Raw genomic sequence first — 20,944 nt, forward strand, 5'->3', positions numbered from 1 at the left:
TCTCGTTTAACTATGTCAAATAAGGTCGAGAGATTTTGCGACATTGATTTGTCAACGGATCCGTTACAACAGATATACTTCACTGTAGAGTAATCTAAATAGGAGATACCGAGAATATTTGTTTGGTTCAGTGTAGGATCTGAATAGTTTTCACAGAATGAACACTAGATACATTATTTTCACGTGACCTGTCACTCATGAAAATTCAATGTGAAAAATATTTTGATCTTCCATGGGAACAAACCATCTCACTAAATCACTGAAAACATGAAATAGAACGGTATTTATCGAGAAAATCTCTTGCAGATGTTAAGGATGTATGAGCGTTTTTTTTTTCAGGATATCCGCCATTTTGAAAAATGTTTCTTCGAATATTTCTTTCTAACAAATGTTTGCTAAATAATTAAAATATGGCTAATAATGTACAATTTAACCAAACATATTCTACTTGTTCCGTTTTTTTTTCTATTTTTGATTGACATTTGCCTAAAATTGATGTAAGATGTACAATGGGGTAGGGGTCGGTAATTTCAAGTATCTATTAAAGAGATCAGGTGCCGTATTCATAAAGCATCTTAAGTATACGTTTTGACTTAAGTTGAAGATTTTACTTAAGTTTGTGGTGATTTCAGCTTAAGTCTAAGTAAAAAACTTAAGTCCTATTCATAAAACGGCTTAAACTTAAGATACGTAAGAAATGACTTAAGTCAGAAAACAAAATGGCGTCGTGAGTACGATTAAAGTGTTGTTTTTCAGATAAAAGCACTTTAAACATAATTGTGCATGTTGTATCTGTCTTAAATTAATGTTGTTTTTTTAATGCTTTCGTCCACAATAAAAGCCAAAAATTACTTAGTAAGTTGTTTTATGAATAACAAAAATACTTATTATAAGTAAAATATATTTCTTACCTAAGTAATACCTAAGTAAATAATCAATTTCTTATACTTATACTTAAGATGCTTTATGAATACGGCCCCAGGTTTGGTTCTGATATCTTTCTGACTGTTATATATAATGATAAGCTACAATCGAAACAGAAAGTTTTCAACATTGCACTTTATATTATCTAGGAAATATAAATTAAAACAAAAAGAACTAAAAATAACAAAATTTATTAGTTTTTAAAACTTTTTTTTTTCTAAATAAATCTTTTAGACGCACGGTTACCCTACTTTTTTCTTTCCATTTTGAAGCATTTTTGTATGTCATTAAAGCTGCAAAATATTTTTCAAACCTGAACGGATGATTTTTTTCTAGACTTAAATATATTTCCATTGAAAATAAAGTGGGTGGGGTAATTATGTCAACATGTAAAAATGAAAGAGATTTGTTAGTGACATTTATGCTTATATAATACTGATATCACCTTGTATTCATAACAATCTATAAGACCAGAAATCCCTGTAACATTAAGTGGGATATTATATGTTTAATAAAGAACCACCATTTTTTCAATTTTACAAAATGTCAGAAATACTTAAACAGTGTGTGAAAAAAATCCCTACAAAATTAAAACGAGTTCTGTGACCTGTGCATATGTTTGTCTTAGAAACTAATGTTCTTCAAGCTCACAGAGTAGGAAACAATTCTTAACGGTAGAAAAAATGATCCTACATCCTGTAGTCACTCATGTTAGCACAGTAGCTATAGAACAAGATTCCGAATTAAAGTCGTGAGTTCGACTCTTGAGCGATGCAAATGTTTTTCATGACCTCTCCCCGTACTTCGATTCAGTGCTGTTATATTTTCTGATCCTTTGAGATCATGGAGTCCATTAAATATTTATGTAACAGAGTTCCGCTAAAGCCGGTGCTAGGGGTCGTGAGGGGTGTTGCACTTTCCATTACCTCTCATTAACTGAATCAATCAGACCGAGTCTGCTAATATTTTGCTCGGCTGAATTCTTTACTTCCAAAGGATCTTTCTACAGATTGTGTTAAAGAACAGATGTGTTGAATTTAGAGCCCGTTTTTGTTAAAATATCTCTTTTTGTCTTTCTCTTAGGTGCTGTCGTATGCCAGTTGTACTGAGTGTGATATTTGTCGTTAGTTGACATTATAGCCCTAAGAGTTTTCCCACATAGTATTGTAAAATGAACCTAATAACCCAGGCTAATTTTTGTCTAGTGATCAAGAGCGGTTGAAGACCTTATATAGAAAGTTATTTTCCTATAGTTTTTCTCTCTTCATTTTTGAAATAGTCTCTTGTTTGGTAACTTATACTTGTAATTTGATCATTGGGAATTCTAGATACGGCTTGAAAAGCAGCAAGTCTTCTACACATGACATTAATGTTATATGAAGTTCTTTCTTCACGTGTCCGTGTAGTTTTATGACATTTTAAAATGCATTTTAAGCGCTCTCATGGCTTTCTGTCCAATTCCTTTACAAATATTTTGCAAATGTTTGAAATACATGAATTTCTGAAATAAAATATGTTTAAACTAAATGCATTTTGATGTGTATCAAAATATAGCATTTGACAATATATACAGTACGGATTTTCATTGTCAAACATATGTCTATGTCAATAGAAAAGGAGGCCCAAGGTTGATATCACATTCTTCTAGTCGATAAATCTTTAAGTGGACCGAACCATTTTAGGGAACATTTTTATTATCAAATCCAGCAGCTTAAATGTAAATTAAAGACGGAGAAATCATCCACGGTATGTTATGTTTTCCTATACATTGAGTATACGACGTCAAAATGCCATGGCGTCTCAGCTGGAGGTTAGTGTCTATGAGTCAGTGCGACTTTTATAGTAATCGCGTGACTTATCTTTTTACAGATTTAATTGGTATACCAGATGAAATGACTATAAAACCGATTAAATAGCAATACGCTGTATCTATTTGCAAAGTATTGGCCACCATTGATCACGTGTTCTTGAAAATGAAAGCTTAATTAAGAAAACACTGTACTCTAAAATTAGGAATGTATCGTCTAGTATCGTTTATAGCAATGGATGTAACAGTTCCGTTATAATGTTTAATGCACATTTCATCGTTTGTAACTCACGCATTGATTTGTCTGGATCCCGGTCGTTAAGTGAAGTTCTTTTTTACTTGATACTTGTTTCTAGGCTAATGGATGTTTTAAACGCATTAGCTACATTCAAAGCAATAAATAGTTTTAACGTTGACGGTATACCAGTCTGCTATAAACAGTTGTGTTCTCAAACTTATTTATACATGTATACTATACATTAAAAACTTCGCTACAAGAAGATGAGTCTTTTCATCAGTTGTTTGTTTACAATAAAATCATTAAGAAGATTCTTTGGAAGCACATAAAGCAACACAGCAAAATAATTGCAGGTTCGGTTTGATTGTGTCTTTTCATTAGATGCCATGAAATGTTCACAACCCTAAACACCCACTTAGCACAGGCATTTAACTGAATTCTTTTGTCGTAAAATGAATTTACCCCAAGACTGCAAGGAGAACCAGAATATTTAAATCTCACATTTTACATTTTGTCAACTGATAAGACAAAAATCAACAACAAAAAACCGAGACAGATGTTCAACAAGAAAATCCATTTTTAAAGAACACAGCCGCTCATATGGAATATGTACAACGTCATCTCGAGTTTTAAACGCTTTAAACATTATGGCAGAACATAATTTAATATTTATATATTTTGTCTGGTTTTCTTTAACGTCGCACTGACACAATTATAGGTCATATGGCGACTTTCCAGATTTGATGGTGGAGGAAGACCCCAGGTGCCACTCCGTGCATTATTTCATAACGAGCGGGCACCCGGATAGAACCACCGACCTTCCGTAAGCCAGCTGGATGGCTTCCTCACATGAAGAATTCAACGCCCGGCAGAACATAAAAAAACATAAGTATTTTTATGTTATTTCACGAGAAACATTTACCGTGACGAACTTGACAATCTGTATATAGCTATTGCGATGCAAATTACTTTGTTTTTGCTAAATTTATATATAAGAAAACAGTGCACAAAACAAGCATCAGTTAAATACAGAACAGTTTAACATGCTATGCTTTTCCATTACACATTTGGTATACATCTCAGAAGTTCTCAGAAGTTACATCTTTAAAGTTTTAACACTCACAGTCTGTTACACTGAAAGATACGTCATTTATCGTGTACATTTTTTAATGCTTACCTTATCTTGATTACAAACAATCTTAATTGCATCTTTTTACATGAACACAAAATTATAAACAAATACGCTTGCAAGAGAAAATAAACACTAACCATTTGAAAAGAGGTGTGAGGTTTAATTTTGATAATTAAAGTTACCAATATCTACATTCATTCAAACGAATATTCAATGTTTGGTACTTATTTGTAGTATAATTAGCGGGACGTATGTATGAATGTGGGAGAGGAAAAACAATGTGACTGAATGTGGGAGAGTAAGAACAATGTGACTGAAAAACAATGTGACTGAATATGAGAGAAGAAGAACAATGCGACTGAATGTGAGAGAGGAAGAACAATGTGACTGAATGTGAGAGAGGAAGAACAATGTGACTGAATATGAGAGAAGAAGAACAATGTGACTGAATGTGGGAGAGGAAGAACAATGTGACTGAATATGGAAGAGGAAGAACAATGTGACTGAATGTGAGAGAGGAAGAACAATGTGACTGAATGTGAGAGAGGAAGAACAATGTGACTGAATGTGAGAGAAGAAGAACAATGCGACTGAATGTGGGATAGGAAGAACAATGCGACTGAATGTGGAAGAGGAAGAACAATGTGACTGAATGTGAGAGAGGAAGAACAATGTGACTGAATGTGAGAGAAGAAGAACAATGCGACTGAATGTGGGAGAGGAAGAACAATGCGACTGAATGTGGAAGAGGAAGAACAATGTGACTGAATGTGAGAGAGGAAGAACAATGTGACTGAATGTGAGAGAGGAAGAACAATGTGACTGAATGTGAGAGAGGAAGAACAATGTGACTGAATGTGAGAGAGGAAGAACAATGCGACTGAATGTGGGAGAGGAAGAACAATGCGACTGAATGTGGAAGAGGAAGAACAATGTGACTGAATGTGAGAGAGGAAGAACAATGTGACTGAATGTGAGAGAGGAAGAACAATGTGACTGAATGTGGGAGAGGAAGAACAATGTGACTGATAACAATGTGACTGAATATGAGAGAAGAAGAACAATGTGACTGAATGTGAGAGAGGAAGAACAATGTGACTGAATATGAGAGAAGAAGAACAATACGACTGAATGTGGGAGAGGAAGAACAATGTAACTGAATGTGGAAGAGGAAGAACAATGTGACTGAATGTGAGAGAGGAAGAACAATGTGACTGAATGTGAGAGAGGAAGAACAATGTTACTGAATGTGAGAGAGGAAGAACAATGTGACTGAAAGTGAGAGAGGAAGAACAATGCGACTGAATGTGGGAGAGGAAGAACAATGTGACTGAATGTGGAAGAGGAAGAACAATGTGACTGAATGTGAGAGAGGAAGAACAATGTGACTGAAAGTGAGAGAGGAAGAACAATGTGACTGAATGTGGGAGAGGAAGAACAATGTGACTGAAAAACAATGTGACTGAATATGAGAGAAGAAGAACAATGTGACTGAATGTGGGAGAGGAAGAACAATGTGACTGAATGTGGGAGAGGAAGAACAATGTGACTGAATGTGAGAGAGGAAGAACAATGTGACTGAATGTGGGAGAGGAAGAACAATGTGACTGAATGTGAGAGAGGAAGAACAATGTGACTGAATGTGAGAGAGGAAGAACAATGTGATTGAATGTGGGAGAGGAAGAACAATGTGACTGAAAAACAATGTGACTGAATATGAGAGAAGAAGAACAATGTGACTGAATGTGGGAGAGGAAGAACAATGTGACTGAATGTGGGAGAGGAAGAACAATGTGACTGAATGTGAGAGAGGAAGAACAATGTGACTGAATGTGAGAGAGGAAGAACAATGTGACTGAATGTGAGAGAGGAAGAACAATGTGACTGAATGTGGGAGAGGAAGAACAATGTGACTGAAAAACAATGTGACTGAATATGAGAGAAGAAGAACAATGTGACTGAATGTGGGAGAGGAAGAACAATGTGACTGAATGTGGGAGAGGAAGAGCAATGTGACTGAATGTGAGAGAGGAAGAACAATGTGACTGAATGTGGGAGAGGAAGAACAATGTGACTGAATGTGAGAGAGGAAGAACAATGTGACTGAATGTGGGAGAGGAAGAACAATGTGACTGAAAAACAATGTGACTGAATATGAGAGAAGAAGAACAATGTGACTGAATGTGGGAGAGGAAGAACAATGTGACCGAATGTGGGAGAGGAAGAACAATGTGACTGAATGTGGGAGAGGAAGAACAATGTGACTGAATGTGAGAGAGGAAGAACAATGTGACTGAATGTGAGAGAGGAAGAACAATGTGACTGAATGTGAGAGAGGAAGAACAATGTGACTGAATATGAAGAGAAGAAGAACAATGTGACTGAATGTGGGAGAGGAAGAACAATGTGACTGAATGTGAGAGAGGAAGAACAATGTGACTGAATGTGGGAGAGGAAGAACAATGTGACTGAAAAACAATGTGACTGAATATGAGAGAAGAAGAACGATGTGACTGAATGTGAGAGAGGAAGAACAATGTGACTGAATGTGGGAGAGGAAGAACAATGTGACTGAATGTGAGAGAGGAAGAACAATGTGACTGAATGTGAGAGAGGAAGAACAATGTGACTGAATGTGAGAGAGGAAGAACAATGTGACTGAATGTGGGAGAGGAAGAACAATGTGACTGAAAAACAATGTGACTGAATATGAGAGAAGAAGAACAATGTGACTGAATGTGGGAGAGGAAGAACAATGTGACTGAATGTGGGAGAGGAAGAACAATGTGACTGAATGTGAGAGAGGAAGAACAATGTGACTGAATGTGAGAGAGGAAGAACAATGTGACTGAATGTGAGAGAGGAAGAACAATGTGACTGAATATGAGAGAAGAAGAACAATGTGACTGAATGTGGGAGAGGAAGAACAATGTGACTGAAAAACAATGTGACTGAATATGAGAGAAGAAGAACAATGTGACTGAATGTGGGAGAGGAAGAACAATGTGACTGAATGTGGGAGAGGAAGAACAATGTGACTGAATGTGGGAGAGGAAGAACAATGTGACTGAATGTGAGAGAGGAAGAACAATGTGACTGAATGTGAGAGAGGAAGAACAATGTGACTGAATGTGAGAGAGGAAGAACAATGTGACTGAATATGAGAGAAGAAGAACAATGTGACTGAATGTGGGAGAGGAAGAACAATGTGAATGAATGTGAGAGAGGAAGAACAATGTGACTGAATGTGGGAGAGGAAGAACAATGTGACTGAAAAACAATGTGACTGAATATGAGAGAAGAAGAACGATGTGACTGAATGTGAGAGAGGAAGAACAATGTGACTGAATGTGGGAGAGGAAGAACAATGTGACTGAATGTGAGAGAGGAAGAACAATGCGACTGAATGTGGGAGAGGAAGAACAATGCGACTGAATGTGAGAGAGGAAGAACAATGTGACTGAATGTGAGAGAGGAAGAACAATGTGACTGAATGTGGGAGAGGAAGAACAATGTGACTGAATGTGAGACAGGAAGAACAATGAGACTGAATGTGGGAGAGGAAGAACAATGTGACTGAATGTGAGAGAGGAAGAACAATGTGACTGAATATGAGAGAAGAAGAACAATGTGACTGAATGTGGGAGAGGAAGAACAATGTGACTGAAAAACAATGTGACTGAATATGAGAGAAGAAGAACAATGTGACTGAATGTGGGAGAGGAAGAACAATGTGACTGAATGTGGGAGAGGAAGAACAATGTGACTGAATGTGGGAGAGGAAGAACAATGTGACTGAATGTGAGAGAGGAAGAACAATGTGACTGAATGTGAGAGAGAAGAACACATGTGACTGAATGTGGGAGAGGAAGAACAATGTGACTGAATGTGAGACAGGAAGAACAATGAGACTGAATGTGGGAGAGGAAGAACAATGTGACTGAATGTGAGAGAGGAAGAACAATGTGACTGAATGTGGGAGAGGAAGAACAATGTGACTGAAGAACAATGTGACTGAATTGAGAGAGAGAAGAACAATGTGACTGAATGTGGGAGAGGAGAACAATGTGACTGAATGTGAGAGAGGAAGAACAATGAGTAGACTGAATGTGGAGAGAGGAAGAACAATGTGACTGAAAAACATGTGAGAATTGAGAGAGAAGAACAATGTGACTGAATGTGAGAGAGGAAGAACATGTGACGAATGTGGAGAGAGACAATGCGACTGAATGTGAGAGAGGAAGAACAATGTGACTGAATGTGGGAGAGGAAGAACAATGCGACTGAATGTGAAAGAGGAAGAACAATGCGACTGAATGTGAGAGAGGAAGAACAATGTGACTGAATGTGGGAGAGGAAGAACAATGCGACTGAATGTGAGAGAGGAAGAACAATGCGACTGAATGTGGGAGAGGAAGAACAATGCGACTGAATGTGAGAGAGGAAGAACAATGCGACTGAATGTGAGAGAGGAAGAACAATGCGACTGAATGTGAGAGAGGAAGAACAATGTGACTGAATGTGAAAGAGAAAGAACAATATGACATGAAAGATCTTCTACTCACAGTTTCAATTCTTCTTCCTAGATTTACCACAACAATGTAGCTCATATCGACTGCTGTTTCATACAATGTTATCGATTTACTAGTAGAGCTGTCAGAAAGCCGACTATGTAAGAACAAATTCTCTATAATGTAGTCAACGTTTGGGCGATATTACCAAATGTAAGTTTTGTTCTTACAGTGAACAATGCCTGTATATTTCTAGAGCTTAAGTGGACTTAAAATGAAAACAGGGTTAGTTGTTTGTTATGTTTATGGTTTTTTTTAACAATTACAGTGATCTGAGCGCGTGATTTAAAATTTAGAAAAGGAAATATCTCTAACATGCTGAATAGTAGTTATAATGGTAAGACAAAGTTATAAAACTATGCAAATTACTAAATTGTCTACCGATATAATCTATATCATACATATTCTTGACAATAATGAATGAAAAGAAGAAATGTTAATATTGCGAAGTACTTATATTTATATTTACATCTTTTTGTCCTCTGTTATCATTTTGTATGAAAAACGTGTTAAAGTCTTTATATTTCTATATTATATATATAGAAGATCTATAATAGAAGATTGACAAAGTCATATTTAATTTTACTTGTGTAGGATGGAAACCTGAAATTACACATTTGGAAGAAATCAAACTATCCAAAGGAAGCACACATTAAAGGCATAGTTTATGAATTAAAGTGCATGCAATCTCAATTGTGTTCTGATCCTTCTGTCTTAACGGTTTGAAGACTATTATAATAACATAAATTAGCCGCTTTTATTTGAATTTTACTCTGACGTAATATATTTATAAAACGGAATATTAATTTACACACATTTTTGCAAGAATGTATAACAGAACCGATACTTATCTACATACGATAGAACGAAAATTTTGAAAAAGTGAAGAATCAAGAAATTTTAATGACTGTTATGCTTAGTGTTTGAGCACAGCTGTTTAAATTGAAAACTTTGTACAAATCACTGCTATTGTCCTGTATGTAACTATAAAGATGGTTTGTGAGATACAAGTTATTGCCAGTTTAGTATTATGTGACTTCAATTGGAACATGTAATAAATTCAGAATGTAAGGCACATTTAATAACCTTAAGCGGGAATAGCAAGTTTTGGCTGGTTTGGTCAAAATATCGACGACTGACGATAGAACCCTTAAACAATATACCAAATTCAGTAATTTTATCGCTCATGTAAATCAGTACGATCTATTTACAAGTTAAATAAGTTAACTGAAAATAATCTTTCTCCAAGCCCTCACGCGGCAAAGATGTTGTTAGGAACAGTTCGAGTTGACTGAGTGTTAATTGCTTTCTTATTGTTGTAAATACGTTGAGCAAGAAAAGGCGGGAAATTGAGTTACTGACACTCTTTGAATTATAGATGAACCTTTTATAGTTCCTAAAAGATGCTAATTTGCTGTAAGAAAGAGAATCGAGGCTTGAATGAAATAAGATGTTCTTGTTATTTATTGCATATTAGATAGAATTAAAAATAAGCGAAAAAATACCAAATAGGAATAAAAAGAAGAAAACCTAAGTAATCTTTGCATTTTAAGTTAATTATTTGCTTGTGTTGATTTTTGTTTGACACTTATAATGTCATTTTGAAGGCATTTGAATATGTAGAGATGGTACCTAAAAACTTTATTTGCATCTGATATTACTTTCTGTTAAAAACATAATACCGGAGTACCTCAATTATATAATGGTTTAACTTTCATACTTCATTTTTCATGGTGAAAGGCAATATTTAATCCGAAAAATTTGGTCTTATTTGGAAAAGTAAAACCAGTGACAGGTAATTCTTCTGGGACTATTTAGTTATCTGAACAAAGTATGCATAGATTCGGATGTGTTTCCCAAAAATATAGTTTACTTCAAGATCTATGAATAATCACAAAAAAGTTGAGCATTATCTTTCATTTTCAAACGAACTAATTCAAAGATATTTTTTTTTATTTATTACTGCAGATAATTTACAGGCCTAGGTATGGTATCCGTGATCATAGGAAAGAAAACATTATTCGTGAGAAAAAATATAAATAGACTATATGAATTTTACGACATCGAATCCCTCAGCATTTTACAAAATTCGTTTGCCAAGAATAATCAATGCCTCAAAATGTATGAGTTAAAAACAGAGCGATATAAAAATGTATATTCTATCTGATGGTCACACCAAAGCCGTACCAAAAAGTTATTTCACTTTTTATGACTACAAATGTACTTAATTTGCATATTGACCGAGGTGTGCGGGATCGCATTTACCTTGCGGAATCTGCCGTTACAGAAAATGCAGACGTTCTGTAGTATAAATAAAATGGTTGTGTTAGTTAAAAAGAAAGGATAATCATCTTTCTTCAGCTAATCCACCAAAACAACGAAGCCGATGTCGCTGTCAAAAGTTCCCGTATTGACTGCACGGTGCTATGTTAAAATATTGCTAGTGTGAGATAAGCGATATGCACTTTTAGTTTTGGTTACAACACACTAAATAGCTGTTCTTTTTTTATATATATAAAACTGATATATTTCCAATGGCCGAAGCACACATCAGGACCCATTTTAAATGTCTGTAACTTACATTTTCTTGAAGAATATTGTCAGTGCTGAATAAAAATCAAAAGAAAAGTGGGGGTCATATTTGATGCAAGAAAACTATTTTCAGTCAAACACACAAAGTGCAAAATCAGCTAAAAAATGAGACCCCAAATTGTAGTGGTGGTATATGATCTAAGTTTCCATGAAAAATTCTGTCATGTTGTTATTTCATTATGAAAATGCTACCTACATGTCAAGCATAGATCTGTCATGTGATTTTAGCAAAAAAGTTGCATAGAAAATAAGGAAAATAGCTCTACAGAGCGAAAAAACTGAGGACTATTTGTATCCGCCATTATGCCATTTTTTGCGCCATTTTCCTACTTAGTGTCTGTATGCCTTTTGCACTTGATTTGTTGTTGTTGTCGTTGAATACGTAGCTTTAGGTACCATCTCTAAAATATGTGCTAAGTCATAGCTAGACGTTACTTATATTATTTACGACAGTAATCACTGAAATTTTTAAATTAAATAATAATCACACCTTTGTCACGTGGGGGCATCAGCAAGATAACTTTCAGTATTAACTTTCCGTACATTAACATGTAATTAGCTGACGGCGATTCCCGATGTTAAGATAGTGGACTCGGCAATTTTCGTATAAGTACGTACATGTGTTAGGCAACTCTGCATTCTTCGCACGTGGCTTTCCGTAAACACCAAAGAATGTCAAAATGGCATTCGTGGAATATGTAATTTGCCGATTTTCATTACGTGTCCACTACCTAAATCAGTGATTTTTTTTATCAGATTCCGATTTCAAGTATCTCCATATTCACAGGTGTTCACTATTTTCATACTGAATAGATTTAAACAATCTTTTACGTATGTATACTACGTCATCAGTTTTTGAGCGGCCCAGTCGGCATGCTTCTGTTGTAGAAAAATATCAGGATTTATGTTATGTACCGATAACCATTTTTCCAAATGTTACTTTTAAGTTGTAGCATTTTTACCAAACGCACCACACAACCATTCTTCAGTTAACATAAATAGTTTCTTCAGTTAACATAAGTTTGTTTGTTTGTTTGTTTTGGGTTTAACGCCGTTTTTCAACAGTATTTCAGTCATGTAACGGCGGGCAGTTAATCTAACCAGTATTCCTGAGTTCTGAACCAGTACAAACCTGTTCTTCGCAAGTAACTGCCAACTTCCCCACATGAATCAGAGGTGGAAGGCGAATGATTTCAGACCCAATGTCGTTTATCAAATAGTCACGGAGAACCTTCACCCCGCCCGAGGATCGAACTCGCGACCCCGAGATCCGTAGACCAACGCTCTTACCTACTGAGCTAAGCGGGCGGGAGTTAACATAAGTAGTTTAAAGAAAAAATTACTCGCATCGTATTAAAGGAACTAACCCACACATTTTAGGCGAAAACTGATTTCCCTAAAAAATCCATAAAAGATGAGTACTTTGAAAGTGACTAGTGGTACAAACTTATTGACATATGACTTTAGCAAGATATTCTTATAATTAACCAAAAATGTTGTGCAGAAGGTAATAAACCGTTGCAACGCTTTTGAGATAATGCAGAAATATTTTACCAATATCTAACTTATATTTTCAGCCACTTTATCATTTTTCAGTGTCATATACATTCTATGCAGAACTTGGTTGAAATGAACATGTTAAAATTTTTTCACCCAAACTGCGGGTTAGTAGCTTTAAGTTAACTCGATAAACTTAAGAAACTTGGATATTCTAACACATAACCAATGAATAAACGGTTCATACCTCATTATTTTGTTTTGCTACTAAAGTTCAACCAAATATTTATTTTCGTAGTATTTTGTTTGTATAAAGAAACATTTAAGTGTATTTAAAACTGAGATATGCATTAACTAAAATACGACGCAGCGAAAATATTGCACGAGAAAATCGTGTTTAACATCAGCGGGCAATTACTAGAAGACAGCAATTCCATCAAATAGATTTAGACTACGCTGAGTCAAAAACAAACAAAGATCTTTGTAAGATATTGTTTGCGTGCCTGAGGTATTTATCGTCAGTGAATATGTAGGTCCCAGGAGCTCTGTCGTCTAATAGATGAACGCACGGGCTGCCTAAAATGAAACGGAATATCCCAGAGTAATTTGCGTCTAGTGATTAAGAACGGATGAAGACCTTATTTAGGCAATTACTTTCATATAGAATTGTTCTTTACATTTTAGATGGATATTGTTATTCAGTAATGAATATCCCTGATCAAATTATTGTGGAACTAAATACAGGACCTGCATAGTGATAAGCAGCCTATGTCATATACAATTCCTAAGCTCATAATGACTTTGTTTATTGTGGCTGCCAATTCTTGCTGCGAACATGAAACACATTATTATATTTTGCTTGTTTGTTTGTTTGTTTTTGGTTTAACGCCGTTTTTCAACAGTATTTCAGTTATGTAATGGCGGACAGTTAACCTAGCCAGTGTTCCTGGATTCTGTACCAGTACAAACCTGTTCTTTGCAAGTAACTTCCAACTTCCCCACATGAATCAGAGGCGGAGAACGAATGATTTCAGACACAATGTCTTTTATCAAATCGTCACGAAAAACATACGGCCCGCACGGGGATCGAACTCACGACCCCGCGATCCGTTGATCTGCGCTCTCCCTATTGAGCTAAGCGGGCGGCATTATTTAAAAAAAAATCTTTCTTTAGCTAATTGTTTTCTCAAATATTTGTCCAAATTTTGCACATTTGGGTTAATAAGTATGAAATATTATTGAATCTATTGCTTTTGATCACCTCCCTTTAGGGCACAGATCGTATAAGATCATAATTTTATGCAATACTGAAAGCAGTACTTTTCCAACCATGTCATTATGAATACTATACTTTATGAACACCAATGTGGACAGCATTCTATCATTTCTTAAAACTTAATGATAATAAAGAAGTTCAATATTCATTTTTTAGCTTCAGATATACATTTCGTTTTATCTTTCTCGTAACTGACAAGATTGTGGATAAAAAATTATAGGGCCTCCGTAGCCGAGTGTTTAAGGCCGCTGACTTCGAATCACTTACCCATCTCCACTATGGGTTCGACGCCTCGCAAGGGATCTATAATCATTTCATGTGAGGAAGCCATCCAAGTAGCTTAAGGAAAGTCATTGGTTCTACATAATGTACCCGCACTGAAATAATGTTTGGGCGGGAGCCTTGGGTCTACGCTGGAAAGTCATCATTTGAACTATAATTGTGTCGGTGTGACCTTAAAGGCAACAAAAGCAAAGCAGTTATGCAAGTTAAAAGTGTTCCTGATCGATAACGCAGCCAAATTATGCAGGATACTGATCCTATGCCAGACAAAATAACCATTTATCTGAACATTGTATGATATGTCTGAAACATGTCTGCTAATGTCGGATATTACGGTTCTGTTTGAAGTGTTCCTCCTTTAAGCGTAACGTCCATTTGTTATATTTACCCAAGAGAAATGGGATAACATTTTTCATGATACTTCTTTTGTATTTTTCAGACATCGGGTGGCAGATAAGAAGGCCATTGGGACCAATACTGCATCAGAAGTGAATAAAAAGAAGGGACTTGAACAAAAAATGAATATGAATTGGGTAATAGTGTTTTCTTAGCAGAAACACTCAATCATATACGGTGATGAATGGCTTTGAAGCTAGAAAACTAATTTTCGTTTCGGTTAAAATATACTCAGGAGCGTGGGTTAACATATTTAGGAGATACTGACAATGATGAGGACATCGATCTAGCCACTAAAGAAGACAAATTTATCAGAAAAATGTCAGTCCTTTCTGCACATACAAAATGTAGAAAATGTTATGTGAGTATATAAAACTTGGATTAAATGTATAACAGTAGGAAAATGTCGGACAAAATGAACCATTTGTCTCCCTGGGACCTGAGTGGTGTTGGTATGGGTTTCGGACTGTACCGGCCTAGAAGGCCGAGTTATACATTTGCTACGCAAGCGCAGCGGCAACGTAGTGAAAGTTATAGGTATGCAGTTAGAAAAAGCACATCCGACACTGACGAGCCCGCAGACTTTATTGAAGGAATAATTCAAAGAAAGAATCGTAAAGAGAGTTATGTTCGTGCTACACGTGGAGAACATACTGATGTTGAAATGAGTGACGTTCGGGAAGCCATGAGAGCCCTTGATGAAGAGCTTGCTGAAACGTCTGAACCAGTCGGAGCAGTTGCAAGATCACCTGCAAGACCCCAGCCACCTTCAAGTCCAGTTATTTTGATAAATGATCAGTTTTTTTCGAACAGTAACAATTATAACCATGCAAATCATAACGAACATTACGACAAACTGAATGGAACACAAAGGCAAGACCAGAAAAGCCTGCCAAGTGCATTATCGGAGAATCATATACAGGAGTTAAAAAAGGTTGTTTCCCTGAAACGATACTCACCAAACCACGAGCCCAAACTTAGCCCGGTACCAAACAGACAAAGGAAGTCAGGACTGTCTTTACCGGTGAATGATAGACATGAAGAATATAACGAAGATTCCGTATTTACATCAGATTTTGCAGAGGGCGGGCAAGATGTTACAACTCCAACGTCCATTGACAGTACCCCGTTTAAAGGATTTAAAAAGATTCGTTTTAAGAAAAATTTGGTGTTGCTATGTGTAAGTTTTATTCTGGTTTTCAATGCATTTCGAGCTATACAAAATCTTCAATCTTCCATTAACTCAGATGGATATCTTGGAATCATATCTATGGCATGTGTACACGGAACAATGTGTGTAACTTGCCTGTGGGCCCCGGTTGTAATCAACAAATTTACCGCGAAATGGACCCTTGTTTTTGGAATGTCTACATATATTCTGTGGATCGCTTCAAACTTCTTTCCTAGATTTTATACCCTCATTCCATTTGGAATTTTAGCAGGTATCGGAAAAGGAATTTTGTGGACTGCCGAATCGTCATATATATTGAAGCTGTCTTTCGATTATTCTCGTGTTACTAAAGAAGGTTTAGACAAAGAAATGTTTAGATTTCATGGTATATTTCTTGCGTGCTTCCAAACTACACATATATTTGGCAATCTCATATCATCATTAGTATTACATAGTGCAAAGACATCTTTGGAAAAGGAACAACCTACAGATTATTCTTACGAAATGAGTATGAATTTTACCTACGTCGATGGAGATATGGCTGGAGGTGGAGAAATGATGGCTGGTGGATCATGCGGTGTTCTGTATCCATGCCAACAATCGTCTAGTTCTTCCGGTAAGTCTTTTTGCAGGTGTTGCTTCTGTTCTAAAGTCATTCAGATGCTAACTTGAAAAAGACTTTTGAATCACATCAGTTTTTCTTCTTTCTTTAACCATTACCCTGCTATATTTCTAAAATGGACTGGTCCATCATTCAATTTGGGGATTACCACTTATTTTTCAAAGGGGTGTTCACCGAAAATTTACTGACTGAATAGCGAACAGTGCAGACCATGATGCAGGCTGATCTTGGTCTGCACTGGTCGCAAAGGCAAAACCACTTGCCGCCAGCAGGCTAAAGGTTAATCAGGCGGAAAACTTTTAATTTTATGCTATAAGCAATAATCGTTATTATTATTCATTTCAAGATTTTATATACCGCGAAATGTTAAACATGTAGCAACGTGAAAGTCATGGACAAATTTTTTTATCAATAGAAAACAGTCACGTGCCGCCAATATAGAACATTGACTCTACAATTGTTTGTCTAAAATGCCAACATGTGCCCGTATAATTAAGTCCAGCCGTCACTTAAAGTGAATCATAGAGGATAAAACACTTTCAATTAGATATCGTAACAAACTTATTCGGCCATTTAAGTGCCTGTTTCCCGCTCAAAAGGACACAATACGCAGACATGGTGATTTATTCCGGATCTAAACTCAATTTATCCTAAGCCTTCGTATGTCTGGAACCGATCGTAGAGTTCCTGGCCTTACGCTTATCTACTTTGTTCAGATTACACTTCGCAGATAAAAGAATTAGATGGGCCAAAATATGCTACTTATTTGTTGACCTTATATTTATAAATCGCCAGTCCATAGTTTGTACTATAGACGGTTCTATTGTTCTATACAGTTTTTTTTTCTGGGCTAAAATCAAATATTAAGAAAACAAAAATGATATCCAGTTTTTATGTCATATATTGATGATGTAATAAAATACATATTGGACGGCATGTCGGTCAATAGCCAAAACTGTTAGCCCTCTGTCCGTCGGACCTCGGGCAATAGTTTTGACTATTGACCGGCAAATCATTTAGTTAGTTTATAATCTCTAAGACTGAAAGTTGTTATCAGGGACAAAAATGTGCTAATTGTAAATACTTGCCATAGAATGTAGTAAAAACATTTTCTCTGACATTTTATTGACAGTAAGGCATAACTTGAAAACCATACTGTTGAATGTATTACCTAGCCCTGGTTAAGTAAAAAGATAAATGGTAGTCCAAGAGTAGTATTTCCAGTTGTCGCTAATAAAATACAAATGCATAGGAGAAAAGGGCAAGCATTTTTATTTGAAAAAAGAGGAATCAAACAAAGACTTTTAATGTATTGGAGTAAAAGTCTGCTCTTTGTTTTGAAAACTGGGAGTTTGGAACAAAATACGGTCCCTTCAACAGAAATCTCCTAAAAAAGAAGAGAAGAATGTAATTCTTCTTATTCTGTATGGTCGCTACAACAAACAGCTACAAGCTGTAATTCTGCATTCTCTTGTAATAAGAACTATTAATTTCAATACATTGAATTGATATTAAGCACTGAATTTGTTGTATTGTTATCTAACGTTAAAGATATATGGATTCGTTGGAGGGAAATAATGTAATATCAGCGGCATGATGACGCACTGAATAGAAATTAGTCAATATTTAGTGAAATGAGGACTCACTGGAGGGAAATTATGTAATATTAGTAGAATGAGGTCTCACTGGGGGGAAATTATGTAATATTAGTTGAATGAGTACTCATTGGAGGGAAATTATGTACTATTAGTTGAATGAGGTCTCACTGGAGGGAAATTATGTTATATAACTAGAATGAGGTGACACTGGGGGAAATTACGTTATATTAGTATAATGAGGACTCATTGGATGGATGTGAAATGAGGACTCACTGGGGGAAATTATGTAATATTAGTAGAATGAGGTCTCATTTTACTGGGGGCAATTATGTTATATTAGTAGAATGAGGACTCATTGGAGAGAAGTAATATTAGTAAATAGTCCAGGTAGAATGAGGTCTCGAGTTGGGGGGGGGGGGGGGGAAGGGGGAATTATGTAATATTAGTAGAATGAGGTACTCATGGGGTGGGGAATTATGTAATATTAGTAGAATGAGTACTCATTGGATGGACATTATGTAATATTAGTAGAATGAGTACTCACTGGAAATAATTATGTAATATTTGTAGTATGAGGACTCATTGGAGGGAAATTATGTTATATAAGTAGAATGAGGTGACACTGGGAGAAATTATGTAATAATCAGGACTCATTGGATGAAAATTATTCAATATTAGTGAACTGAGGACTCACTGGGGGGAATTATGTAATATTAGTAGAATGAGGTCTCACCTCACTGGGGGCAATTATGTTATATAAGGGGGCAATTATGTTATATTAGTAGAATGAGGATTCATTTGAGGGACATTATGTAATATAAGTAGAATGAGTACTCACTGGAAAAAAAAATATTATTAGTAGAATGAGGACTCACTGGAGGGAAGATGTCTATTATTAGTTAGATGAGTACTCGCTGAAGGGAAATTATTTAATTCTAGTGAGATGAGGACTCGCTGGATAAAAATCATACAATATTAGTGAGATGAGGACCACGGGAGAGAAAGTATGTAATATATGTAGGATTAGGATTCATTGGGCGGAGATTATCTATCATTAATAAGATGAGGACTCGCTGAAGGGAAATTATGTAAAACTAGTGAGAAGAGGACACACTGGAGGGAAGTTATCTACTATTTGTTGGATAAAGACCCACTGAAGGGAAATTATGTAATATAAGTGAAATGAGGACTCACTGGAGGGTAATTATGTAATATAAGTGAAATGAGGACTCACTGGAGGTAAACGAAATTATGTAATATTAGTGAGATGATGACTCATGAAGGGAAATGTTATAATACAAATGAGATGAGGTGTCGCTGATGCTGAAAATAGATCAGTGAAGTATTAATATTTGATAATAAGTAATATTTCACTTAACAATACTGACAATATACAATTAGCTCGAAGAGAAAATAAGGTTAAAGACACGACAAAAATGCCTGGTAAACACGAATTTAGCTAGAATAAAGAGTATAAGCTAGTTTCACGAAATATAACCAGTATTCGGCAGTTATCTTTTATCTTAATGCCATGATAAATAGTTAAGACATGCCTTAATTGCTGGGAAAATAATAATATAAGTTTTTGTAAACATTCAAATGTTCATCAGAAAATTATATTTTCAAAAAGAAAGATAATCGTTGTTAAATTTATCTAGTAAAATTTCGAAACGGGCCGGTACATGTAAAGAGATGAGTTGAATTTATCTAGTAACATTTAGAAACGGTCAAGTAGGTGTAAAGTGATGGGTTAAATTTTTCTACTAAAATTTCGAAACGGTCAAGTAGATGTAAAGTGATGGGTTAAATTTTTCTACTAAAATTTCGAAACGGTCTAGTAGATGTAAAGTGATGGGTTAAATTTATGAAGTAAAATTTCGAAACGGTCAAGTAGATGTAAAGTGATGGGTTACCAGAGAAATAAAGCCCACCTGCATTTTATAGAACATTATCGCTTATGATGTCGAAATGAAATAAATAAATCAGGAAATCTTATATCATGTTTGGTTTGAGATACGGAATGCAGGAAAATGCTAAGTTATGCTGAACAAAATTGTTTTCTCAATGAATTCCGGTTCTGCCACAGTTTACGGATAAAACACAATGACTAATTAATCAAGAAGCCCGATAATATGCCAGACATGGGGATGTAAACGAATATTTACAGCCGATTTCTGAGACGAAAGAAAGTACATTATGTAGTTTACAGACACCGTATTTGGTCTTTATTGTTGATCAAATTATGATAAACTGTGGTATGAATATCACAAAGTATGTTATTGATCGTAGTTGTCATTTTCACATTTACTGTATGGCCCTTGATGTAAATTTAAACATATCAAAGATGGCATAACCTGCAAACAATCTTATGACATAACTGATGACATCATCGGAGTTCAAAATATGGTACAGTATAGCACTGATCGCTCGAGGTCGCACGGAGCAAAATACACGATGTATCTAGGGTTTCGAGGGACCAAAACACAGGTCAGTTTACGTATGAAATTCAAGAAGATGTTCTTCGAAATATTTGTACATTTCTATAAACCATTTCACTGTTATCCAAGATAGTGCGAAGAATTTGACACCTAAACCTCGAGTTTGCCGGTAGCGACAATAGCTCGGGCGATGGCCTTTATTATAATCAACCCGGCTACGGTGATTCTATATAGGAAATACAATGGAAACATCCGAGAATTGCTCGAGTGTGCCCGGGCTATCGATGCTTCTGCATGCCGTTTTTACTGTTCAGTGTAAACTATATGATAACTTAATATCTTTATAAAAAGGCAAACAAGCTATTACTGAAATAGTTATTCTCTATGCATTTCAATATAC

General features: G+C 35.7%; 1 protein-coding gene across 1 annotated transcript in view; it reads left to right on the forward strand.

The window, feature by feature from the left end:
- The window catches only part of LOC123554945 (protein unc-93 homolog A-like), a 132,034-nt gene that overhangs the window by 82,333 nt on the left and 28,757 nt on the right, over nt 1-20,944 (forward strand). Inside the window, exon 2 of the mRNA XM_045345399.2 lies at nt 14,759-16,502. Within this exon, the coding sequence (XP_045201334.2) occupies nt 15,101-16,502 (1,402 nt within the window). The 5' untranslated portion in view covers nt 14,759-15,100. The remainder of the gene's footprint in view (nt 1-14,758; nt 16,503-20,944) is intronic.

The sequence above is a fragment of the Mercenaria mercenaria genome, chromosome 7 (genome assembly GCF_021730395.1).
Source record: "Mercenaria mercenaria strain notata chromosome 7, MADL_Memer_1, whole genome shotgun sequence".
NCBI classification, from domain to species: domain Eukaryota; kingdom Metazoa; phylum Mollusca; class Bivalvia; order Venerida; family Veneridae; genus Mercenaria; species Mercenaria mercenaria.